At 46.9% G+C, this 26,348-nt stretch overlaps 2 protein-coding genes and 1 long non-coding RNA gene across 12 annotated transcripts; 2 read left to right on the top strand and 1 right to left on the bottom strand.

The window, feature by feature from the left end:
- Positions 1–2,347: 2,347 nt before the first annotated feature.
- On the bottom strand, positions 2,348–3,855 carry LOC140688104 (uncharacterized). The gene is made up of 2 exons (XR_012062844.1): positions 3,623–3,855; positions 2,348–2,689 (listed from the first exon to the last, which is right to left on the bottom strand). It is a non-coding gene; the product is annotated as an uncharacterized lncRNA (long non-coding RNA).
- On the top strand, positions 2,686–6,071 carry SPRR4 (small proline rich protein 4). 8 transcript variants are annotated; one of them, XM_072946533.1, is made up of 3 exons: positions 2,857–2,924; positions 3,582–3,669; positions 5,471–6,071. In XM_072946533.1, the coding sequence occupies exon 3, from the start codon at positions 5,490–5,492 to the stop codon at positions 5,721–5,723; it is 234 nt and encodes a 77-aa protein (XP_072802634.1). In that variant the 5' UTR covers positions 2,857–2,924; positions 3,582–3,669; positions 5,471–5,489; the 3' UTR covers positions 5,724–6,071. The 8 variants fall into 8 exon arrangements, with proteins under 8 accessions (XP_072802629.1, XP_072802634.1, XP_072802635.1 ...); XM_072946534.1 differs by lacking the exon at positions 3,582–3,669 and adding an exon at positions 3,756–3,774 and having other exon boundaries at positions 2,872–2,924; XM_072946531.1 differs by lacking the exons at positions 2,857–2,924; positions 3,582–3,669 and adding exons at positions 3,924–4,080; positions 4,477–4,629.
- Positions 6,072–18,425: 12,354 nt separating this feature from the next.
- Positions 18,426–20,243, top strand: LOC102542655 (uncharacterized). 3 transcript variants are annotated; one of them, XM_015248189.3, is made up of 2 exons: positions 18,426–18,581; positions 19,613–20,243. In XM_015248189.3, the coding sequence occupies exon 2, from the start codon at positions 19,632–19,634 to the stop codon at positions 19,947–19,949; it is 318 nt and encodes a 105-aa protein (XP_015103675.1). In that variant the 5' UTR covers positions 18,426–18,581; positions 19,613–19,631; the 3' UTR covers positions 19,950–20,243. The 3 variants fall into 3 exon arrangements, with proteins under 3 accessions (XP_015103675.1, XP_072802628.1, XP_072802627.1); XM_072946527.1 differs by having other exon boundaries at positions 18,464–18,581; positions 19,619–20,243; XM_072946526.1 differs by having other exon boundaries at positions 18,507–18,581; positions 19,598–20,243.
- Positions 20,244–26,348: the final 6,105 nt, after the last annotated feature.

Raw genomic sequence — 26,348 nt, 5'->3', positions numbered from 1 at the left:
CTTCCAAGAGGCCGACCTTGGCACTCTACCCAGAGATGGATGCTTTGCTCACCCCCTCCCCTTCCACCGGCAGTCTTTGACTTCCGCACTTGAGTCTATGGGTGTTCTGTTGGAACGAACCTCTCACCAGGTCCAGGACTTTATTTCCCTCTTTATGTAACTCCTAGGGCTGTGGAGCGTCTTCGAGAAAGGTATCCTAGGGGGACGAAGGGTGGAGGGAGGAGATAGATAAATTAATCACACATTTCTGGAGACTCACCCCTTCACTATTTCCTCTCCATGGGACTTCTTTTAATACTATGATGCAGAATACCTAATATTAGTATCGGAGCGTCTTATTTGCAAATAGATAAATCAGAAGGTGAAATGAGTCATGTTTAAAGTGGATTTCCCAGATGAAAAAAAGGTCACAAGTTCTCATTAAGTGGCATCTTCTAGAACATTTGTTGACAGATTGTTAAGTAATCAGTGGAGGTGAAGTTGAAACCAAAATGTCCTAAGCCATGACTGCTGGTTAAGCATCAACCAGAAATTAAGATAAAGCAAATGTCACATGATTATAATTTTTCAAATGAGATGATATTTGCAGTTTGCTCAGTTAGATTCCACATATAAGCAACATCATATGATGTTTGTCTTTCTCTCTCTGACTTACTTCGCTTAATATGATGATCTCCAAGTCCATCCATGTTGCTGCAAATGGCAGTATTTCATTCTTTTTTATGGCTGAGTGATATTCCACTGTGTGTGTGAGGGTGTGTGTGTGTGTATCACATCTTCTTTATCCATTCATCTGTTGATGGACATTTGGGTTGTCTCCATATCTATTTTGCTGGATAAACAGCTTAAACATAGGAATGCTGGCAGCCCCAAACCTCCACTGTTCTCTCTACCAAGCACAGTCCTCCCCTCCTAAAAGCCTCTCATGAGTAATCCACAGCTCTCCTTTGTGTCTTACTTTGTTTCAGTCTTGGAAATAGCATGATAAATAGGTTCTATGCATCTCCAGATGGCGCCATCAGCAGCCCTTCTTTTCCCCCAAAGCCTAGAGACAAAGGTGCCTGGGTGAATATGAATCTAAAGGGAGAATTAGGTGATTAGCATTGTCCCTGGCAGAGTCCCCTCCCAGTGTCAGGTCTCTGCTGCCTGGTCACCCCATTGTTTGTCTGCAGGGTGGGGCTGGGGTTTCTCAAGCTTTGACTCACCTTTGGAAATGAGTCTTGCCTGTGCCCTCCCCTCCCTGATGGAGTCATGGGCACACACCTGCTCTCAGGTGTCTTCTCCCTAGAGAGGCAAGATGCACAGCCTGGCTTCCTGATTTCAATACAGTATGGTCCTCTGAGGATGGGAGAGCAGTTACAGGACTCACAAAGGGCCAGATGACAGTCTGGTGTCCGGCCAGGCTGGGGCAGTGGGGGTGCGAGCGGGCACTACAGATCCAGCATTCTTCATAGCTTCTCGGACCCACCTCGCCTGGAGGAGTTGTCTACATGGGGTGGTTTGAGGGGCGCCAAGAAGTCTCCTCTCCTCCTTTGAAAGAATCCACTATCCTAGCCAGTCAGGTTGTCTGGAAAGGAGCCATTACAAATTTAAGAGACTTGGGCTCTCATTTCTGGATTCCAGATCCAGCTGCCATCAAAGCCACAACTTTTCCATCTATAAAATTTGTAATACAATTAGCTTTCTTCATAGAGGGTTGTGAAAATGGTATATAGAGGTGCTTTCTAAGGTTTAATGACTAATAAAAATGCACCTTGCCTGGAGCATAGGGGAGAGGGATCAGTTAGGGTCTTTAAGAGGAAGGAGGGTGACAGGCTTGGTGGGAAAGACAGTGCCTGTATGCCAGAGAGGAAAGAGAATGGGGGACTGGTGCCAGAGGTGGAGACCACCAGGACCAGCTTCCTAACTTTGCCAGGAAGCGGCCCAGTGCTATGAGCACTACAACAGACTAAAAATTGCTGTGAAATCAGGAAACCTGTGATCCAACCCCAGCTTTGACATTAATCTTGTGTGACCTTGGGTCAAGCATGTCTTCATTCCAAGTCTCAGTTTCTCCCTCTATAAAGCAGGGATAATGCGGCCGCCAGGGAAGTTGAGTGCCAGGGTTTAGAAAAGTCTAACATGTTAGATGCATCTAAGTTTGATTGACTCTTGGATGTTCATGACCCAGAGGATACAGCCACCTCGAAGCCAGTCTTGTTTAGCATCCATAACCCACACCCCACCTCGAAGCATCCTGTGAGGTGATAGTTGTGTTATAAGCTGAGGTTTATTACTAGATAGAATCCTCAGAACTGAGCAGGAGTTGTTGACAAACAAAGTAAGAGGCCAATGAGCAGAACAGGAAAATAAGAAGTAAGGTTTATTGTAGAGAAGATACACGGGTGATCAAGACAGTAGGGCGGGCTCAATCTACCCCTTCCTGAGCAGTCACACATACACTGACGCCTTCTAGGTGATCGTGAGAACATCTTGACCTGTGTCCACACCCAGTCCGTCCTGCTGCAGGTTTCTCTTTTAGAGGGTTTGCATCAGGATGGGGATAATGGTGTGGAAACAGGGAAGAGGTGGGTGTAGGCAGCGGTGGTATTCATCTCGAAGGTGGAATGCAGATCCTGGAATCTGGAACCCAGAATGTTTCATTCTTAAAGTTGTTAAGCTTGGGAGAGGGTGGAGAAGGAGGTCTGGCCTGGACAGGAAATTCAAGGAAGAGTTAATTTTTAAGCAAGGCTGACCCCCTAAAATGATCAATGTTCGGCCTATATATGACAGGAAACTCAGAAAAGATCATTAGTCATGGCCCCCACCCAGCGACAGTCACTTGTCCACAGCGGAGACGCCAGCCACTGTCATGCAGGAGAAACGAGCCCTGGGCCAGGGCCCCCACCCAGCTCCACCCCTACTAGCTGCGTGCTGTTGAGCAAGTCAGTTAACTTCTTTAGATCTACTTGTTTAAACTATAACATCAGATTTGCCCTACCCAACAGAATTGCCGTGACACTTAAATAAGGCAAGGGGTTTGAAAAATGCTTTCGAAGGAACTTTTAGATATTTCCATCACTTTTCAGGCAGCCTTACCCTTTGCTCTGATAATGACAGAAATAAACACATCAATGGACTTTAGTTGACAGGATCCTGAGGTTTGAGGCAGTGGCCCCAAAATCCTGTATTTCCCCATCCCAGGGGCTAGGAGGCCGAGTGCAGGGCCAGGGCTCCTCCCTCCCAACTGAATAAGTCCTGGAGTCAAGTTGCCAGATTTAGCAAATAAATGCAGCCTACCTAGTTATATTTACATTTCAGATAAGCGGCAAGGAATTTTGTAGTATGTCTCATGCAATACTGGGGACATACTTAATACTGAAAAAATTCTCTTTATCTTAAATTCAAATTTAACTGGGTGTCCTATATTATCTGGAAACTCTACCCCAGAGGCCAAATTCTACCCAACCCTCTTTCACCACCACTAATACCCATGGCAGTCTGACTCCCGGTGGGCAGGGGGGACACAACACCGTCACGGAGATTGAGCCTGGGGGCGCCATTCCCATTCTTCTACCTGTAACCATGGCCTCACCGTATAGGAGCTATAATGGGAAACTAAAACAATGGGCTCGAGGCTAACCTCAGGGCACCGTGATCGCTCAGGAAACCGCAGCAGTAGCAGAAAAGGTGATGTTCCTGTTTTTGTTGGAAGTGCCCCAAGCCCACATTCCCCCTCCTCTTCTTCCTTCCTCAATGTCTCTGATAACTCCAAGTCTGCAAACGGAGCTTCAGGTTTGTTCTGTTTTGAGAAGCTTTCGAGCCCTTGAGCAAACGCCTTAGGTGGATGGAGTCAGCTCCAGAAGACAGGGACCTGCAATGCTGGGATAGCTGGTGGGTGGTTTTCTTCAAAACAGGCCAGCGAGGCGAGTCTCCGGAGGAAGAGCAGGTGGGAGACGTGGGTGAGGAGTCCCCTGGGAGGTGGTGATCAGGGCTGTGCCAAGCGCCTGGGGCAGGTTAGGGGCCCTGATAAGGTGGCCAGGAGTAGCTGACATGGACCTGTGTTCAGCCTCCTCTTCTAGGGTCTGGTTTGCGCCTCCGGTAAGTGGTAATTCATTTGTCCTCCTGGGATCTGCTGGGCCCTTTCCTGCTCTTTGATCTGTCTTGAGCCACTAGGCCAAGATCCTCTCTGGGTGATCAGAGAAACGACATAAGCCTCGTGACAATTAAGGAAATGTCACACTAATTGTTACTCAGGAAACTCAGTCTCCGTTCCGCACCAATGCTAGGTGTGACTAATTTCCTTACTCTGGGTTTGAGGGGTTTTCTCACTGAGGGGAGACATTTAGAGCTGTAGCATTTTATAGCAATCCTGCACCTCCTCCGAAGCCTGTCGCACCCTTTCTGCCTTGTCGGCCCTGCCAGTGAGCTTTCTCAAGCTCTGCTTTTAGCTTTACAGAAACGGGTACAATGAATATTGTGTTTTACACTGTGCAGCCTCACTGTCAGAACTGCCAGCTGGGACCTATACTTGCCATTATAAGTGTAAGCTTAGAAGACCAGGAATGATGCCTCCAAAGAAAACCAGAGACACACGTCAGAGCCGGGAAGGCCTCAGAGACTTTCCAGATCAACATCCTCCAAATAAAGGCATGGAAGTCCAGAGACGTTAAGTGGCCCAGGGGTGTGCCTGGCAGGTGGGTGGCAGGTGTGGCTCTGGAACCCACACCTGTGCCTTCCTGGCCAGTGCTCTTTCCTCTGAACCAAGCTGCCTCTTGGTAAACCATCCTCCTGCCATCCCTGACCTCCAGTGATCTATTTGGCCTTCAGTTCCCCAGTTCTCCTTGGACGGTTAGAACCACTGTCCCACAGCTGCATTAAATAACCTGCCTTACCATTTAAAAAAAGGAAAAAAAGGAGTTGCCCTAGCACTCCAAGGTTAAGTCAGGGATAGCACCGGGATTAGAACTCAGGCCTCTGGGGTCCCAGGACCAGCTCTCCCCAGCCCCATCACTTCTACACCACGGCGCTTCTCTCTAAGACACACTGCTCCTTCCCCCTTCCTCGTGGCTTTCCACCCTTTCCCACGCCCATTGTCTGCCCTTCCCAAGGTAGATAGTTGGTATTGCCAACCTATCAGCCAAGATCTCATGCCTTGATCTGGTAAAATATCTGGGTCACCTTTTAATTCTTGACTCAGAACCTCATCTTATTTCCTGTTAAGACTAAGATAAAAAAAAAGTGATACATTCAGTTGGGTCAGGAGTCCGTGCGAGGGTGAAGGAAGCTAGGAAATCAGAGCAGCTGAGGTAAAGGAGGAAAGAGAAAGAAAGATCCCAGTAAGTGCATGTGAATCCACCCGTTAGTCAGCTCACGGCTGCTAACCACTTAGCACATCCTTGGCTGCTGCAGAAAACACTCTTTAGGAGTCAGGAGGGAGAGGAGACGGAGAAAACCCTTCTCATGGTGTCTGTGCCCACGTTTCTTCCAGGCTCAGCTGTCCTGCAGCCATGTCTTCCCAGCAGCAACAGCAGCACCGGTGCCCACCGTGGACGGCCCAGCAGCAGCAGGTGAAGCAGCCCTGTCAGCCACCCCCTGTCAAATGCCAGGAGACATGTGCACCCCAAACCAAGAACCCATGCGCTCCCAAGGCCAAGAAGCAATGCCCACCCAAGGGCGCAGCCATCCCAGCCCAGCCGAAGTGTCCCTCAGCCCAGCAGGCCCCCAAGAGTAAACAGAAGTAAGTATGGACTGAGATAACACAGGCCCACCGTCCGGGCTACCAGATGTAGCTCCTCCTCCTCCTGCTTCTCCTCCCCCAGCCCCAGGATTTGCCCTCCTCTCCTGCCTCCTCCTGCCCAACGAAGCACTGTCAGGATTTCCTCCCACTGAGCCCCTCATCACATGCACCCCCTTGCTCCCTGTCTTCTTCTATATCCCACTCTGATGCTCTCCTGGGTGGACATGAAAGAGGCCTCATCTTCCCCAGCCTCCCCTTTGGTCACAGCTAGGATTCCCTCCCCCAGCTCCCCCTCTCCGAGCTTCTTTCCGGTGTCCTCCCTTAATACATCTGTGCTTCACGTCCTTGTCTATGTCCTGGCCCCAGTCTGGGATGCACTCACTGGTTCTGAGGGGATGTTTGGGGGAGCGAGTGTGCGAGCACACACGTGCCCAGGAGTCATCCTCAGGGACTTCATTGGTCTCCAGCAATTAATGATGGGGGGTGCCAGACCCTGACATCTTGGGTAAAGGAGGGGAGGGAAAGCCTGACTAGCTGGCAAGAGTCTGGAAGCCGCCTGCCAGCTAACTGTGTCTAAGGAAGGATGAAGTTGAGCTCCTACCACTAGAAATCCCCAGCCTACTTGCCGGTTGCGGTTTTGCCTATTGGAAGTTGTCATGCTGAAAAAGCAGACAAAACATACATAAATGACGTGCGAGTGCTACAAAGCACTTCTGCAAACATGTACAAATGGAATTTCCATGTATTTATTTATTCATTAACTCACACTCACTCACTCACTTATCACTCATCCATAATATTTAGCAAGTAACTGGTGATGGGTCAAACAGACATTCTCACAGAACCAGTACATGTTAACCCCCACGTTATGCATTCACAAAAACAATCCCTGATACATTGTAGATCTGAATTTGAAAGTTAGAAAATACATGATTTTAGAAGAAAACACCAAACCTTGGAGTAAGCAAAGATTTCCTAAACAGCACAAAAGAGTCGCCTATAAAAAAAAGTTAATAAATTGGGTTACATTAAAACTAAGGACTTCAGTTCACCCAAGAAGACTACTAAAAGACACAGACTGGGAAATTTTTATACACATATATACACATACATACACATATATTTAATAGATAAAGCATTATATTCAGAATATATAAAGGACTGCTCAAATCAGTAAAAACTACAGACAACCTACTAGAAAAATGGGCAAAGACTCAAACAGGTACTTCATGAACGAGAATGTTCAAATGACCAATAAACATTTAAAAAGGCACTGAACACTAGTTATCAGGGAAATTCAAATTAGAATGAAAATGTGACACCACTACACAGTGCAACACACTGGCTAAAATCAAAGACATGGACAATACCAGGTTCTGGTGAGGACGTGGATAAGCAGGAACCCTCCTTCCCTGCTGACGGGAGAATAAACTGGGCAGCCGCTTTGGGAAACTGCTGGATGGTATTTTCTAAAGCTGAGCATTCGCATCGCCATCCCAGCAGGCTCACCCTTCAGCGTGTGCACAACAGAAACGTGCGCACGTGCTGCTGAGACACACATACAAAGAGGTTCATGGCAGCAGGATTTGTATTAAGTCCGTGTCGACAATATCCTAAATCCCATAAACAGCAGAACGGAGAAATTAACTGTGGTACATTCATACAATGAGATGCCCCACAACCATGAGATTAGACACACTGCATTACACGGCTTGGGCAAATCTCATACACACAATCTTAAGGAGAAGAAAGTAGAAGTTAAAAGCATGTGCTGAATGGTCCCATTTATGTAGAGTCAAAATGCCTGGACGTGAGATGAAGGCTGCAGCAGGGGGCTTGTCGGGTTCTGTGTCTTTGTCTGGGTCCTATGGAAACGGATGCAGCCGCTTTGTGAAAATTCATTGAGCTGACTGAACTTTCCCGTAAAATACACTTCCAAATTCTTTAAGTTATTTTTCCTCCTTAATCGACTTGACAAATGATTTTTCTGATCCTTCCTAGACTTCACAGATTTCCTACCCTATCATGTCTTCAAACTCCGTCCACAATGTTACCGAAAAATCGGCCTCTGCACCCCGAAAAGCAAATTCAAACTCGGAGGCAGAGTCTTGGGAACAAAGGACAAAGCAGCCTTACCGCTCTGCCCGGCAACGGGAGTCCCAGCAGGCTCATGCCTTAAAGACTCTGAGCCCAGCTTGGGGTTTGGTGTCTTAAGGTTTTATAAAACAAATTGGATGGAACAGAAAAGGTGATAATCAGGGCATTTTACAGGGGCTACGTCCTCTTAACCTCCATGAATCTTAAGGAGGAACTCGGAGGTCTGTCCACTCTTCTGAGATTATCAGCCTATTACCTCCTTCCTGGAGCACAGCCTCTGGGTTAAAGTTATTCTCAGCAAGTAGTTTCGCATCAGGGAAGCCAGTTTGCTATATACACCTTTCACAACAAGTCATTAAGATTCAAATCATATTTCTGTTCTTCTGAGGACAAGAAAGTATACTTACAAGGACTCTGAATGCTGCAGGAGGGGAGGGAGGGCTCACCGCCATCTCTCCTCTCTGTCCCTCCTCACTGTTGTGGGACAGAGGGGGGGCGGGTCGGTGGCACAGTGACTGTTGTAAAAGGTAAAAGACTGGTAAAAAGAATTTACCAGAGACAAAGTATGACAGTAGAAAAGGAGTTTATTAGGGGCGCACTGCCATAGCCCACAGCGGGCCATACAGACGAGAGGTGCCCACATGAGCCCCGAGGGCCAGCTGTTGGGGGCTTTTATAAGGTCGGGTCACAGGATGAAGGAAGAAGGAATCCAACCCAACTTCTCATTTTATGGACAAAGGACTGAGGTGAAGGGACTTGCTCGAAGTCACAGGTTTATTTTGCTGTGGAGCCGGAAGTGGAACCCACGTCTCTTCTTTCCCAGTCCAGAGAGCTCACCAGGCTGGGAAAGAGGCAGTTTACAATTAGCATAGATTTCTGAGGCAGTAAAAAGACTTCCATCTGGCCCCTCTCTAGGCAGAGGAGGGTCCTGAGACGAATGTTTTGGCAGTTAACCCCCCAGTGGTAAACGATGATGACAAGACCAAGCATTTATTGAGCATGTAATATACACAGACACTTGTGGACATTGTCACCAATTCTCATAGAAATTCTGCAGATAATTGTTATTAAGCCATCACAGCATTTCACATGTGAGAAAACTAAGCCTTGGGACCTAATTGACTGGATGCAGTCATACAGCCAGGACATGGACATGCTGAGGTTCAGTGTGGTCCAGTATGACTACAGAAACCCTGTCCGTTTCTCCAAAGGAACTGAGTGTCAGAACAGCTCCCATGCAGACACCCAGGACTGGGCACTTCGCTTCCAAGGGGCTCCTGGCCTGAAGAGGAGGTGGCAGGGGAAAGAGCTGCCCCAGTTTGTGACCACACTGTTCTGCCTGTGGGGCTGGGAGAGTGCTCTGGGCAAGTGGAGTGGGGAGTGTGGGGCCGGCCGACGTCCTTCACAGTCCAGCGACCCCATTCCTGGGCTCTCAGACGTCTGCCTCTGATCCTTAAAACACAAAGTACTTTCTCTACTGGGCGTGTTTCCCCAACAAACAAACAGCCCTAGGTAATGCCAAATCTCGCAATAGCTCAGGCCGGCTTGCTTCAGCCCACCTTACCAGAGTCATAAACCCCACAGCCCTTCACAGACCCTAAACCTCTTACCTCACCTACAGCCAGTCAGAGCCTTGTGCACAAGCCGGTCAGGTGCCCTGCCACCCAACTTTACAAATGCCTAGGAACCGGCCCTCGGGGCTCAGCAGGCACCTCTCGTCTGTGTGGCCCGCTGTGGTCCATGGCAGTGCACCCCTAATAAACTCCTTTCTACTCCCATACTTTATCTCTGGTAAATTCTTTTACCAACCTGCATGTCACCATGTCACAGCCCCCCCACATACACACTGTCCCACAACATTAGTAAGCGGAGTCCATGTGATCCTGGCGCCAGAGATGCCCAGAAAATGACACAATGGATAAATGAAAGAACAAACAAGTGAAAGGTCAGATTTCATAAACCATTTCAGACTGTGGTAATCAGAGAATGTAAAAAGAAGCGACAACTGTGCGTTTTAGGTGATTTTGAAAAATAAAGGTTTATTTCTAGTGAGCGGGGGAGGAGGACAGAAACCCATCATCCTTAGCTCTCTGGGACTCCAAAGGTCATAATCTGGCCCTGCCAGAGGCTCCTTGGAGGTAGCAAGCATGGACCTCTAGTCCACAGGAAATCAGAATATGTCACCCCAAAATACGCTTCTTTGCCATAAAAATTATTTTGAGCTGAAGGCGATTCAGGAACAGCAAACAGGAAAAAAAATCCCCCCTTTCTGCCTAAAAGCAGGATATAAATTCCTCTGCTAGAGCTAGAATCTTACCGGACTGGGATGGCACCAGAGGCATCTGCAAACCAAACCTCCTCCGTCAGTTCCCACCCACGTATTTACCTTCCCGCAGTTTGCTGCCCTTGGAAGCCGAAAGCCGCTTTCCTCTGTCCTGTCATTTCTCTACAAATGTCTTGTCCCTTGTGGAAGATGCTGTTTAACCGCAGTCCTGCTTTGAGCTCTTTTTTCAGGTTTCTCTCCTCTGATGTGTGCTACGGGCATTAATAAATGGTTTGATTTCCTTTTGTTCATCTGTCTTTTTTTTTTTTTTTTGAGTCCCAGCTAAAAACATAAGATGAGTGGTGGCAGAGTTTTGCTTTTCTTACACCACCAAAAAGTCTCTATACCATGCAGGTGGCGGTGTCCAGGCAGGTGACACAGGGCCAGCTCCTGGCTTGAGGCCACTGGCTCCAGGATCAGCCCAGATAAGCCCGCCTGGGTCTGTCTTCTGATGATTCCCTGGAGGGAGGGTGGGAGTTCAAGGGTATGCGGAAGTACTTAGCCTTCCTGGGATGGGACTTAATTGCTTCCCAAGGTTCCCAGTATCCTCAGGCCAAACACTCACCTCCATGGGCATCCAGCTGTATCAACATGAACATGTGCCCAGGCAAATCAGCGCCCACCTGAACCTCCTTCCACCTGGAGGGGTCATGGGACTGCGGCTCCTTGTCTGGATTCAGGTTCTAGTTGAGATAACCTGTTGGAGCAGTGACTTTCAAACCTGGTGGTATCTGAGGACTTTTTAAAAAATCAAAAATCAACTGATTAAATAAAATCTCGAGTGGAGGCCACTTGGGGATTTTTTTTTCAAGATACCAGATTCTGTCTGTAAGTTGCAATCAAGGTAGAAAAGCCACTGGGTTTACAATCTAGTGTTTCCCAACTTACCTGATCATAAAAAGCACTTGGTGAACACTTTAGAGACACAGAGCCTTAGGCCTCCCCTATCTGTTTCTATTATAGTAGGATGAAGAGGTTGTCACTGTATCTTTAACAAGCATCCCAAGTGATTCTTTTTTACCCACTGTCTTAATTTATTTATTTATTTTTAATTGAAGTATAGTCAGTTACAATGTGTCAATTGCTGGTGTACAGCACAATGTCCCAGTCACACACACACATACATATATTCGTTTTCCTATTCATACATGTATTTCATTTCATATACATACATATATTCATATTCTTTTTCATTAAAAGTTATCACAAGACATTGAATATAGTTCCCTGCGCTATACAGGAGAAATTTGTTTTTTATCTATTTTTATATATAGTGGTTAACATTTGCAAATCTCAGACTCACAAATTTATCCCTTCCCACCCTCTTTCCCCTGGTAACCATAAGACTGTTTACTATGTCTGAAAGTCTGTTTCTGTTTTGCAGATGAGTTCATTAGTGTCTTCTTTTTTCTTTTTTTAAATTCCACATATGAGTGATATCCTATGGTACTTTTCTTTCTCTTTCTGGCTTACTTCACTTAGAATGACAATCTCTAGGTCCATCCATGTTGTTGCAAATGGCATTATTTTATTCTTTTTTATGGCAGAGAAATATTCCATTGTGTATATATATATATATATATACACACATATATACCACAACTTCTTTACCCAGTCATCTGTCGATGAACGTTTAGGTTTCTTCCGTGTCTTATGCTCAAGTCAGTCTCCATCGGGGAGCACTCTTCGTTGATGGGTATTGAGTCCCAGAAGCTCACAGAACGATGCCTGTTTCTCCACCAGACTTTGGCAAGGGTAGGACTTCATGCTTGACGTGTGGTTGTCATTCAGCAAATATGTGTTAAATAAATGACTGACTGACTACTTCACAAATCAAGAAAATTATGGAATGTTCTGAGTCACTGGAGATGAGTCTAATAATAGATGTGCTTCAGACCCTCAGGAGAAGCACTTTCCTGGATATCTCGCATCCATCTGCCGTGCCCTCGTCACTACAGTAGTTGTTTTGCATAGGTAATCACGTTTAATAGCAGCCCTGGCAGCCCATCTTATCATTCCTAACTCACAGGTAAGATAAACAGATTCTTAAGGTCTCAGAGTCAAATGCTGGATTTGCCTCTTGGCCCCACCACCTATTTGCCACATAAACTTAGTCAGATGACAGTCTTTGTGCTTCAGCTTCCATGTCTGTAGAGTGGATTTAAGGACCCGTTCCTTGCAGTGATAGTGTGCAGATTAGTGTCAAGTGCATAGAACAAAGTCTAACACTTTGTGGTGCTAATCAAATGGAAGCAATTATTATTAAGAAACTTTCTGAATATCACACACACACACACACAGCCGGTAAGGAGCAGAGCTAGAATGTGAACCTGGGACTTCATGTTTCCAAAATCTATAAAGGTCACCCTGGACTCTGGAGGCACTTGCTTTACAAAGTGGGTCAGTGATGAAGCAGGCACAGCTGAATAAACAAGAGGGGACCAACAACTACAAATAGCAGCCACCCGCGATGGGGTTTTGGACTCTCTGTCCAAGTATGTTTAGTCATGTGGTTATCACTCTGCCTCTTCAGCAGCCCAAGGGGCAATGAATGATCAGTGAGGGAGCATTTATCTAGGGCAGTAGTCTGAACCATCTCAGATTCCATTTTGAAATTCAATACCCTCAATTAAAAAATATATGTGTGTGTGTGTGTGTGTGTGTGTGTGTGTGTCTTTGATCATCCATACCCAGAAGAACTCTATTTCCAATTGATCAGTTAAGCTGTGTGAGAATGTCAGGACCCATCTGGGACTCCTTCCCCTCCCTCCCCTCCTCCTCTTCCTTCTCTTCCTCCTCCTCCCTCTCCTCCTCCTCCTTCTCTTCCTCCTCCTCCCTCTCCTCCTTCTAAGAGTAGACCAGCATATGGAGCCCCCCACTAGTATTGACAAGCAATATGGCAAAGTTGTTAAGGGACTGTATCCCAGCACATCCTAACTTTATGACCTCTTGAGAGAGTCACTTAACAATTTTCTGCTTCAGTTTCCTTATCTAGGGCATGCCCTGGTCATTGCCTGGTCACCAGCAACTTAAGTCACCCCCTGCCATCCGACTCATATAAAGCATGGACTATGCAGTCATTGCTAATGCCCAGTAACTCAAGGTATTATCTGACAAACATGAACATCTGAAAGTGTAGAGGAAAAAATGAGGAGGGATAAAGCAATCGTAAAACCCAAGCATGTTGCTCCACTCAGGAAGGGCACCCTGCCCTTGGGTCCACACACACACGCGTGCACACACACACACTCGCACACACATGCTGTGAGCAGCAAAAGGGAAACACACAGACAATACAAGAAAAGATTCATCAGATTCGAAGGGGGAGGAAAGAAGGAGACAAATTAATAAGACTGATTATGTATAATATTTCTAGCCCATTCACTTTAAAAGTGTTTGAAGAATCCTTTCATTTCATCTTTACAACAATCTTGTGTCATACAACTTAAAGTTCCTATTGTAAAGAATAGGACATTTAGTGAAATTATGCCATTTATAACAACATGGATGGACCTAGACGGTCATACTAAGTGAAGTAAGTCAGACAGAGAAAGACAAATATCATATGACATCACTTATATGTGGAATCTAAAAAAAATGACACAAATGAACTTACTTACAAAACAGAAAGTAACTCAGACATAGGAAACAAATTTATGGATACCAAAGGGGAAAGAGGGGGAAGGATAAATTAGGAGTTTGGGATTAGCAGATACACACTGCTACATATAAAGTAGATAAACTACAAGGTCCTACTGTACAGCACAGGGAGCTATATTCAGTAACTTGCAATAACATATAATGAAAAAGAATGTATATATACATATATATAACTGAGTCACTATGCTGTACACCAGAAACTAACGCAACACTGCAAATCAACTATACTTAAATTTAAAAAAAATAGGACATTAAAGTGCAGAAAGTTTAGGTAACTCGCTCAAGGTCATCCAACTAATATGGGTGAAAAGGCTTTACAACTGTGCGGGACTCTAAGCCTAGGTCCTTTCTTTTCTACCTGATCCAAGCAAGAGAAGCCAGATTTAAATTTTTGTCCATCCCATCAGGGACTGGGAAAAGAAAAGAGGGAGGGCAAGGGACGTGCTTTCTTCTTAGGAAGAAAGGCTTCTGTCTGATTCTGCTGCTAACGAGGCTGTGAAGACTGGACAGAGTCCCTTCCCCATCCTGAGGTGGGAAGCCCCATGAAAAGAGACGGCAGGACCCCCAGGCAGGGCCACTACCCTCCTGCCAGCACCATTTGGTTCCCTGGCCCTGCAGCATTATTTCGCTTTTTAAACTCTGAAACGGCTTACTTCTAGGAAAGTGAAACTTACCCCTAAGATTCTATTGGTTCCCTGAGCTAATTCCTGATTGATCCATTTGTAGTGCTTCATTTGCATGGAGCTCACTCCTGATTGGTCCATTTCTAGCAAGCTTGTTCCTAATTAGTCATCTTTGTTATACCTTATTTGCATATGATGTTACAAAATGTTGCAAAGTCTAGAATGGCAGCCTATAAAAGCCTGTGTAAACCTACAGACAGGGTCCAGAGCTTGGAGTGTTAACTCCTCTGGGCTTGCTGGCATAATAAACTTGAGTTTTCTAACCCTCCAAGTGCTGCTTGGTCTCTCGTCTGGATCCAGGTTGCTGTCACAACTGAGCTGTCACAACTGAGCTGTAACACACTTTGCTGCAACAACCCCATCTGTCTCTTGCCTTCAGCGGGACAGGGTTGGGTAGAGGTTCTCCAGCACTAGGACGTTTGTGCTCTCTCCACCTCTGCATCCCTGTGTGTAACCATCTCTTCTCCTGACTACTGGACCAAAATGTTCGGGAGGCTTCTAAACCCTGGGATTTGGTCCTTCTCGTCTTCTTTTTCAGATAGGGGACACTGTGTTATAGAGATTTTGTTTTTCTTTAACCATTGTGACCTGAAATGGGCAGCAGCCAAAATTCTGGTCTCCGAGGATCCTCGTGGTGATTGGGGGATGGCGACAGCAAAACTTAATACTGCTTGTTTTCACATGTTACCATATTTTATATATTGGTTCCTATGGCAAAATGACTGGAATTTGAATTCGGTGTGACAGTCTCTGCAAGCTCTGGGCCTTGGGGAAGTAAAGGGGGAGGGAGTGACCTCAGTCAGGAAGTAGGCTCAGCGCTGCCCTCTTCCCCGTTCTGCACGTGAGGGATGCACAGAGGCCTGCTCAGAGCGAGTGGAGGATCCACAGTCAGTCCAGAGGGAGCCAGGCATTGACTTGGGAAAAGCAGCAGCCGCTTGTGTTTTAAGGAGGGGCTCCTATGACAGACTGAGAAATTCTGGGAAATGTACCTACCGTCAGAAGCCACCTGGCTTCCCCTTTCTTTGTGTGGGGAGTTTGTGGGGCCAGACTCACGGGCTAACCCAACCCTGACGGTGAAGAAACAGAGCTTCTCTGAAGCAAAGAACAGACTTAACACTAACCGCTGAGTGAGCTTCAGAGAAACAAACCAGGAGAAGGATGTTGATGTCAGGGGTCGAGGGAAAGTTCTGGAGTCAGGAACCAGAGCGGGGTTGGGTGGAGTCAGGAGGCACAGGTGAAGGCAGGCAGGCGAGTCCAGCCAGGGTGGGGTACTGGGTGCCAGGACATAAAATTCCTTTACATGCAGGGCCAAGGCCCATGGAGGGCACAAGTACCCCAGCTTCAGAGCTGGGCTCAGATCCTCCAGGGCTGGGGACAGGCTGGGTGACACCCCAGGGCAGGGAGCAGGAAGCAGTTTCCTCGGGGCTGAGAATCCTGCCAGATGCAGCCTCAGGTTCTGCCTGGAGCTCCCTCTGTCCGGAGCTCTCAGGAGGGAGTTTGGGTGAAGAAAGAGTCCTGGTCCCAAGCCTAGAGGGGAGCTAACGTGAAGCAGGAAGCTTGGAGCTCGGCTGTGGTGACGGCACGGCCAGCAGCCCAGAGGGAGGCGGGTCATTAAACTGGCCGACCGTGAAGCAGAGGGATGGGGAAGACATCTGTCCTTTGCTGAGCCCTTACTCCTCTCAACTTATCCCGAAAGACAACACTTCCCAGAAATCTCTGGGCTTCTCTTTACAAATAATGCCATTCATTCATTCATTCACCCATGCATTCATTCATTCATTCTATAATTAGCAACTCAATGAGCAGCTATTACATATCAGGCACCGTGTAAGGATGGATGTGGATCAATGGCTCTGGTGACACGGTGAGAGTTTCATCCAGGACTCAAGGTCATACGAGGTGACCACCTGAGGCGCCAGCAAGTGCTCTGCAAACATTTAGGTGTGTGCTGAGGGGCTAGGGAAGGAGGAATTCTCCACACACCTGGGCGTAAGGGTGATTGAGATTTTCCAAAGGCCACACCTAGTAGCACAGTGTGTTTGGAGGGCAGCTCTGAAGCAGTGACTTCAGGTTCATGTTATGTTGATTAGAGGAAATTGCTGGTGTTAAGGACTCAGGGAATCCCTGTTCTTCTGTCCCCAGGAAAGGGAAGCCCACGGCAAGGAGACTCTCACAGTTCCGACCATGATGGAGGAAAGGCATACCTGGGCAGATGCTCAGAGGATGCTCACCTTTTGCCATCCATAATGCCATCACTGCTCAGGGGACCCAGGCTTGTCTCCACGCCACCCTGGGACCACCTCCAAAGAGAAAGCAACTCTGGTTCAAAACAGGCATCTTAGCATGTCAGCCTTTCCCTTCCTCTCTCAGAGCCTGGTCCAGGGAGTGACCCTAAACTGAATGAGTCCCTTACTTCACCTACGCTAACACAAGCCCCCTCCTATTTTTAGCGGTGCTGGAGATACCTTCTGTCTACCCCCAGAGCCACTTGAAACATCAGCAGCTTTATTCCTACTTAAGAGGAGTTATCTTAGCAAATATTAAGGTTTTACCCAAAAGGCAAGGCTTTCTCTGGCTTCTCGCATCACCACTCACAGAAAGCTTCCCCAAGACTGTGAGCGCCCCCAGCCCTCCCCCAGGGAGGCTGAGCTCCGCTCTCCACCTTTAATCTTTCTCCTGCCTGGGCTCAATTTCCTCTGTAGGCGTCAGGAGGAGGGGGAGGTTCAGACAAAGGCAAACGGAGGATTTCTGTGTGGAATTCCTCTTCACGTTGGTGGGTGTGTTGCTGTTGGATCCTGGGTGCGTTATTTCACCTCTCGTGGCCTCAAACTCCTCAGTTGTCTCTTGGAGACCTTGGACTGAGTGAGGGCTTCTGAGCCATAAAACTAGTGTCTCTGAGCTCGGGTGTGTTCGTCACCCTGGGGAGTTCCGGCTCTGTTGAGTGGAAGTGGTCTTCATATTGGGATGGCTCCTAGCATGAGACAGGACTGGCATGTATTAAGGATGTCATGAATGTTTGTTGAATGAATGAGGATACAAATATTACCACAGGAGCACTGTTGTTTTGAACAGGTGCAGGTCTGATGCTCAGAAAGCCCCCAAAAGACAGGGAGCCAGAGAGAGGAAGAAAACCCTCAGGAGCTGTGTCTGGAGTTGGAAGTGGGCAAGAGGTTGGGGACGATTCATCCCTGAGGGCCCCACGGGGTGGGCCTGGGGTGATGGTGGTTAGAAAAGCTCCCAGGTTTTCAGGTGCGGGTGGTACACAGTAGGGTTAGGAAAGGAGGAAGGCCCACAGCCAGGAGGCTGGGTGGAGTGGAGGGAAAAGGTTATCCCAGAAGTGGAATTAGCTTTTGAAAAGTCTCTGAAGTAGGAGAGGGGTGAAGGTGTGGTTGGTGAAAGCAAAGCAGGTTTACCCAGATTAACAAGCAGTCGGGGAAGGGTGGGGTTGGGGGGTGATAATTAAGTAATTCCGAATGTACATCGTTCCGCGGAGTTAGGAGAAAGATGGGGGACTTGGGTGTAAGGGGCTAGGATGTCGCACACCAGGAGTCTATAATCAGTCAGTTCTGTGATGCCATAGCATCTACCTGACAACTCATGCCCAGCTCGGCTCCTCTGCATCCCTTCCCTTCCCACTAGCTCACATGCCCAAACGTATTCTATCCCACAGAACATAAAGAATGACCATCTCAAGGAAAAAGAGCAGAAAGGTAGCAAGGCCACCGAAGGACTCAGCTCTCCCTCCGGGGTGAACCCTTTAAATCCCTCAGGAAGCCTGTGGCTCACCCCTCCCCCAGCGCAAGCTCTACACCTGCGTCTAAGGGGAAGGGTGGCAGTGGGAACTGGGCCCAGATGACATCATTGTCAGACAGCCGGTGCCAAAAAATATCAAGTGGGTGGTTTTCATCACAAAAGCTGAGCCAACGGGTAATTGAGGGGAGTGGGGTGAATCATGTCTGACAGGTAAGGAATGAAAATAGAGGGGCCCAGGGTGATTGCATTTCCTTGAGGCAGGGCTCATTCATTGTATAAAAAGCCAGCTGGCCGTGGACTTCACATCAGACCGGAGCAGCTAGACAACCCGTTCTCTGTGTACCAGGTGAGTCTCTGATTGGAATCAACTTGAAATTCTTCATGTTTTCAGTTTTAGGAAAGTGGACAAATATGTGTAAGAGGGCTGAAGCAGGGTATTAATTGGAGGGAGAGGATACAGGGGTATCCTTATTTTAAATTTAACATGGTTTGGGTTTGAAAGGAGCTTAGAGCTGGTGAAGTTGGTGACCTCAGTGGACAGCTGTGGAACTGGGGGTCGGGGAAGGGGACAGATCTGTGCGAGTTCCCACACTAAGTGAGCAGCAGAGTTGCAACTAGATCCCAGGCCCAGGGCACACTCAGCAACACCACTGTTCTCTCAGTTTATGATGCTTATAAAATTTTTAATTCATAAGATGGACCTCTCTGAATATTTATTATATTTAAAGTGCTCTGCTAGGCATGGTGGGCACCTTAGATGGTTACAGAACTTACTGAATAAACTTACAACCTAGCGGGCAAGCTAATGCATGAACACACACAGATGAAATGCAAGGTGGACAGTGACTGGTGAGAGAGAGGGGGGCGGGGAAGGGCGGGGGCAGTTTGGGGAGCTCCCAGGGACCGTGCACATTGCGAGCTATGGTGGAAGGCTATTCGGACAAGCAGAGGTGGGAAGGAAAGCATTTTGGAGAGGATTGTGTGAACAAAGGCCAGAGTGAAGTCGTAGGAGCTTAGATTCAAACAGAGGCATCCTGTAAGGGTGTGTACAAGGCAGTTGTCTCTACAGTATCACTTTCCAAAAGACTTAATATGTGTTCTTGGGTCCTTGTCAGTGAGGGATGTGACAGGTCTGGGGATGAGAGAGAGCCAAGGAACCAACCCCACTGAAATGGAGCAGAACGAATTGCCTTTAAGTTCCTCCTCTTGAAAGACCCAGAAATTATCAAGGCATATTTTACTCTCATGTAGTGGGAAACAGCTAGGGGGGGAGGAGAGACCATCTTATCTAAATGGGCCTGAAATGAAATCTATCTGGCATTTAACTTGGTTTCTTCTCTGTTGGATCAAATCACTGATCAGCTTTTCTGTCTCCAGGTCCAGCCTCCTTGGAAGCATGAGTTCCCACCAGCAGAAGCAGCCCTGCATCCCACCCCCCCAGCTTCAGCAGCAGCAAGTGAAACAGCCCTGCCAGCCTCCACCCCAGGAACCATGTATCCCCAAAACCAAGGAGCCCTGCCACCCCAAGGTTCCAGAGCCCTGCCACCCCAAGGTTCCGGAGCCCTGCCACCCCAAGGTTCCGGAGCCCTGCCACCCCAAGGTTCCGGAGCCCTGCCAACCCATAGCTCCGGGGCCCTGCCACCCCATAACTCCAGAGCCATGTCCCCCAACGGTCATTCCGGGGCCAGCTCAGCAGAAGACCAAGCAGAAGTAACGCGGTCCACAGCCAAGCCCTTGAGGAGCCGACCACCTGACGCATCGTCCCTCCTCCCATCCTGCTTATGCGTCCCATTCGCAATTAGCCTGCTGCCACCCTGAGTCATAACCTTTCCCTCTTTGCGCCCTCTAACTCAGTCTGGAGGGCTCCTGAGCCTCTGGATAAGGCTGCAAGTCTCACTGGCTGAGCTAGCGTTGTGGCTGCTCAGGGCTCATCTAAGGAGGGATGTTGGGGTTGGGGGAGTCAAGTGAATCTTCCCTGTTCCGCCCTCATTAAATTACTTTTAACTCATATCTGGCTGTGTGTGTCATTGGCCAACTCAGCTTTCTTTGTGGTTCTTTCACGTGAAGCAGGAACTGCGCACAGCGAGGGCTGTAGTCAGAAAGTGCCTGACCTGGGCACTGGGAACGTGTGTGCGCGTGTGTGTGTGCAAGCTGTACTCACAGGCATCGCTGGGCTGGCAATGGGACAGCAGGCAAGGCCATCAGAGCCTGTTACCTCGGGCAGCCTGAGCCAGAGCGGGGCTTTCTTCTTGCCCTTGAGTAAATTATTCTTATCTGGGTATAGATGGTGTCTGCTTCATGCCACCTTTGACTCTGAGCCTTTGCCCCCAAATCACCTTTATTCTGTTCAGTTTATTTCTTTATTATTATTACAAAGAAATAGAGCTCGAACATGTTCCAATATGATTATCTGTTCTTCTCTCATCCTTCCTGATGCCCCAGCACATGCAGCCAAGGACTTAAACACACACACACACACACATTCACATCTACACATACCATCACCTACCCCCTCCTACACACACACAGAGATCTCCAAATCACACAACACATAGACACACACACACTGTCTTAATCAACCAAGTCTTTTTTTTTTCCTCTCTCTCTTTCTTTCTTTCTTTCACTGAATCCCCAGTGTGAAGACCCCAACGCGGTAGCAGGAATGGAATAGGATCTACAGTGTCTGCCCTAGAAGGAGCCTGAGAGAAGCGATCTTCACGCTCTTTCCCATATAAACATACATTCACACAAATACACAGACACAAAAGCACACATGCACTTATTCTCTCTCCCTCCCTCCCTCTTTCTCTCCACACACACATACAGGGTACCTCTTGGAGCAGAACATAAAAGCAAATGTAGCAAACAAAAAAGAAAACTTTAGGTAGATAACAGAAGGAAAAGAGATTAATATTGATGAGACCAAAAAAAATCAGCATGAAGATGAGGGAGAGCAGGTCGTTAAGATATAAAATGCAACTTAAGTGTCCATCGACAGATGAAAGGATAGAGAAGATGTATGTATACAATGGACTGTTACTCAGCCATACTAAGAATGAAATCTTGCCATTTGCAACAACATGGATGGACACAGAGGGCATTATGCAAAGTGAGATACGTCAGACAGAGAAAGACAAATACCATGTGGTTTCACTTATATGTGGAATCTGAAAAAAAAAACAAAACAGAAACAAAACAAACAGAAGAAAACAGAACCAGATTCCTAAATACAGAGAACAAGCTGGTGGTCACCAGAGGGGAGGGCTTGGGGGATGGGCAAAATAGGTGAAGGGAATTAGAAGATACAAACTGCCAGGTATAAAATAAATAAGTCACAGGGATGGAATGAACAGCAGGGCGAATCTAGTCGATAATATTGCAACAACTCCTCATGGTGATGGTGGTGACTAGACTTACCGTAGTGATCAATTTGTAACATACACACAAAAGCTGAATCGCTGTACACCTGAAGCTAACACTGCGTGTCAACTGTACTTCAATCAAAAAAAAAAAGTCAACTGAGTCCCCCGAAAATTTTTAAACATTTTATAAACCATAAATTGAAGTTATATTTATTTTTAACACTTATTTTACATGTTTAGAAAAAGTGAAGCACACGAAGATATTGATGAGCTAGAGGAAACATTTTTCTCCAGAACCTTCCTAAAACCCTGCAGTAGTTTCTGGGCCAGCAGCCCAAAAAGAGGGGAAAGAAGGTGCAGTTAAACATCTTTTTTTTTTTAATGATCTCACACATAAACCCCCACGGAATTCTAAATCTTTGGGGGAACCCCCGCCCCCCAGAGCACCACTCCATCCACCCCGCTGACAACCAAGGAGTCCAGTCTCGTACACTGACCACCGAGGGTTAAATAGGTTGCCTGGCGCAGGAGGAGTTCTCCCAGTCTCAGCGCCTCCTCTTCCTCCCGCCCCTTTCCTCTCCATAGGCACGACGCCAGGCCACCCACCCAGCTGATGGACGCCAGACGGCACTAGAAGGCAGGCTGCGCTTTTGCGTGAGGAACTTGGGGCACAGACTGGACCCAGGTCGGTTAACTGCAGGTTCACAGCCCGGGTGCAGCTGTCACCTGTGCAGATGAAGAAATGCACGTCTGGCTCTCTTTCTGGGTGTATCTTGGTTTCCTGACGTTCCCCTGTCCTAGCAGCTCCACGAGTGCTGAAGGAAAAAGAGGGCAGTCTCTGGTTTAGATGAGGGCTGTGTGATAAGGGAGTTCCCACTGGACTGCCGACTGTTTCCTCCCATTTCTGACTCAGAAGAGCCTCTTTCCTGAAAGTCTATGGCAGCCACTTTGCCAGCGGCTCCCGGCGGCTCCCTACATAATGCACTGGATTCTCTGCAGTGTTGCCCTTCCCAGTCTCGTTTCACCTTCTGTCTCTTTTCTGCTGTATGTTCAACACTCTTCCATTCGGGTCACGCCCACACCTCTGCAGGGACAAGTGCCTGCCAAATGGGAGGAGCTTATTTGATGTCTGCTGAGATGCTGAGCGGGCTCTACCCTCGTCAGGGGATGATGCTGCGGATTTGAGGGGAATATTCTGAACCTCCCTCTGTGGACACTCAGTTGCCACTGTCCTTCTAACTGCCAGGTGCAGCAGGGCCCCCAGTTCTGAGCCTCTGCCCCATGTAGCAGCGTGGCTGCCCAGTCCTTTGGGGAATTTCAGACGGCTTGTGTGTTGGTTGGGAAATAACAGCCCAGCCGTCCCACTTCCCTATGACTGAGGCTGCCCGACCCTATAAAAGGCTATTCTTCATGATTGCCACCCTTTTGAAATTTTAAACTCAATCTGTGTTAGATGATTGAGTGAGTTGGAATTCTTGATATTCAGGTCTTTTTCTTTTCCACCAAGAAAACCCACGACAGATGTCAGGTTATGCTCTCCCGGCACAGAATCGGATCACTTTCTAAAGCACTTTAGTTTCACTGTGCGCCATAGTGATACGTCCTTCTGAACACAACTTAGAATTTGAATCCTGGGGTTATTTATTGCATTCAATCGACATTTGAGGTTCCACAATTTGGAGCCCAAATGCCTACATATAAATTTAAACAGCCACATCTGGTTAGTGGCTCCTCTACTGAGCAGCCTAGTTTCAGAGTTACTTCCAGAGCCTTCAAAAATGGGCCTTAGATCAATTCTGAGTTTCCTATGCTGACCTATCACATGATTTCTCTGGCCTAAGCACTGGTTTTCATCACTGGGCAGTTGTGTTTCTCTTTCTGCAACTCAGATAGAGTATATGTTTCATGGCACGTCCCAGCCTGGATCCCCCTAGAACAGAGTCTACAGCAAAGTCACATGCAAGTAATTTCTTCTTTGCAAATGTAATCCTAGGGAGAAAGAAGAAAGGATCAAGGAGGGATGAAAGTAGGCAAAAGGAATGACAATCTGTTACAATGAGTATGTTACAGAGTAGACAACCACCAAGGGCATTTTTGTGAATAGTAATTTTTTGATTTGCATTTCCCTGATAATTAATGATGTTGAGCATCTTTTCACAGACTTGTTGGCCATTTGTATGTCTTCTTCAGAGAAATGTCTGTTCAAGCCCTTTGCTTACTTTTTAATTGGGTTATTTTTTGGCTGTTGAATTGTAGGAGCTCCTTATATATTTAGGAAATTAACCCATTATCAGATATATGTTTTCCATTCTGTAGGCTGCCTTTTCACTCTGTTGATTGCTTTCTTTGTTGTGCAGAAGCTTTTTAGTTTAGTGTAGCCTTGCATGATGACTTTTGCTTTTGTTGCCTGTGCTTTTGGTTTCATATCCATGAAATCATTGTCAATACCAGTGTCACAAATGTTTCCTTCTATGTTTTTTATAGGAGTTTTATAGTTTCAGGTCTTTCATGTAAGTCTTTAATCAATTTTGAGTTGATTTTTACAAATGGTAAAAGGTAGATGTCCAATTTTTTTTTTTTGCATGTGGATAACCAGTTTTCCCAAAACCATTTGTTGATGAGACTATTTTTTCTACGTATGTGTTCTTAGCATGCTGGTCAAAGATCAGTTGACTGTATATGTATAGATTTATTTCTGGGCTCTCTATTTTGTTCCATTGGTTTGTACATCTGTCTTTATGCCAGTGCCATACTGTTTTCACTATTGTTGCTTTGTAACATAGTTTGGAATCAGGAGGTGTGATGCCTTCACCTTTGTTCTTCTTTCTCAAGATCATTTTGGCAATCCTGGCTCCTTTGTGGTTCTATATGCTTATTATTAAAAGAACAAAGGATACGTATTGATAAGGTTATGGAGAAATTGGAACCCTTGTACACTGTTGGGGGGGAAATGAGCAGCTGTTGAAAAAGCATGGAGATCCCTCAAAAAAAAAAAAATACAACTACCATACGATCCGGCCTTCCTGTTTGTGGGTATTTATCCCAAAGACTTTAGATCCACATCTCTAGGAGATAGTGGCACCCCCATGTCCATTGCAGCACTATTCATAGTAGCAAGATATGGAAACAACACAAGTGTCCGTTAGCAGATTAATGGACAAAGAAAATACAGAATCTAAACAAAATGGCATACTATTTGGCCTTTAAAAAGAAGGAAATCTTGCCATTTGCAACAATATGGGTGAAACTGGAGAACATTATGCTAAGCGAAATAAGCCAGTCACATGAGGACAAATACTGTATGACTCCATTTATAGAAGGCATATAAAAGAGTCAAACTCAGAAGAAGACAACTCAGTGGTGGTTTTCATGGGTGTGGGTGGGGGAAATGGAAAGTCATTAGTCAATGGATATAAAGTTTCTGTTATGCTAGAGGAGTAAATTCTAGAAATCAGCTGTGCAACATTATGCCTATAGTTAACAATATGGTTAGTGTATTTAAGATTTAGGAGAATAGGTAAGTGTTCTCACCACGAGAGAGAGAGAGAGAGAGAGAAGGAGATGCTGGGAGATGTTGGGTATGTTTATCTTTTTATTATGGAGATGATGTCATGGGTGTTTGCATATGTCCAAGCTCACCTAATTATACATATTAAATATGAAAAAAATGGATTTCAGAAAGATTTCCTCTGCAGATGAAGGAGGGAAGCATTATCTGTCAACTCACATACTCCAGTGGTGAGTCATGGCTGTCAAGCATTAACTATCCGAGTCTGCATATCTACAAATAAACTCAAAATTTCCACAGACACCCTCATGCTGTTGCATCCTGGAACCGAGGATCAAGGAAGGAAAGGCAGAGTCCAAGGGATTGTGTGGGAATTCCATATAATCATGGCTGGCAAAAGAGCAAGACCAGGAGACTTGGAGAGGGTTTAGAGCACCAACAACCACCCACAGACAGGCCCCAAGCAAGGTCCAGGCCATTGATGTGGGAAGAGTAGCAGCCTCCTGCCACCTGGAAAGGGGTCCAGCAGAAAAGATCGAGATACCTCTGGAGGTGGGGGCGTCTCCATCAGAAGCGATGTGACTCGCGTCCTGTCTAAGAGTCAGTTTCCGCAGCGCACGCAGCGCTGGTGAAGAAACCAAGCTTCTCCGAAGGACAGGAAGAGGCTCAGCACCCAGCCAGTGCGTGTGCTCATCCAGACTGGAGCAGCGGCGCTGGGGTAAACCAGAAGTTCTAGTGGCTGAAGAGAGCATTTTGTTAGGGTGAATAAACAAAGGTTAAGACAGAGCAAAGGAGAGCCCACCAAAGAAGGGAGACAGGCAGTAAGAAAGAGATTTCTTCTGGAACCCAGGTCCATAGTCAGTTTAGGACACAAGAAAGACCAGGATTCATACAGAGGAGCAGGAAGCAGGTTTCTCTGGAGATTAGAATCCCCGGAGGAGCAGCAGGACTGGGGGTTGAACATCCCTGTGTCAGGGGCCTTGAGAGGTAGTTTCAAGAAAGGGAGGGACCCTGACCAACCTGAGAGGAGAGCTAATGTGATGCTGGAAGCTAGAGCTTAGGTGTGACAGTGGCACTGGCCCCACCCCAGAGGGATGTGGCTGGTCAAACAGTAGCAGGGAGGGAAGAAGATGGGTGGGGAAGGGAGCAGGGGAAGAGCATGACGAACCTTCACCTTCTTCTCAGCTCAGACTTTGAAGCCTGTCATGAGATAGTGAATCATTTCCAAGAAGTCACTTTATGG

The sequence above is a fragment of the Vicugna pacos genome, chromosome 21, assembly GCF_048564905.1.
Source record: "Vicugna pacos chromosome 21, VicPac4, whole genome shotgun sequence".
NCBI classification, from domain to species: Eukaryota; Metazoa; Chordata; class Mammalia; order Artiodactyla; family Camelidae; genus Vicugna; species Vicugna pacos.
Note: the sequence above shows the minus strand (reverse complement) of the source record. Positions and strands in the feature narration are given on the sequence as shown.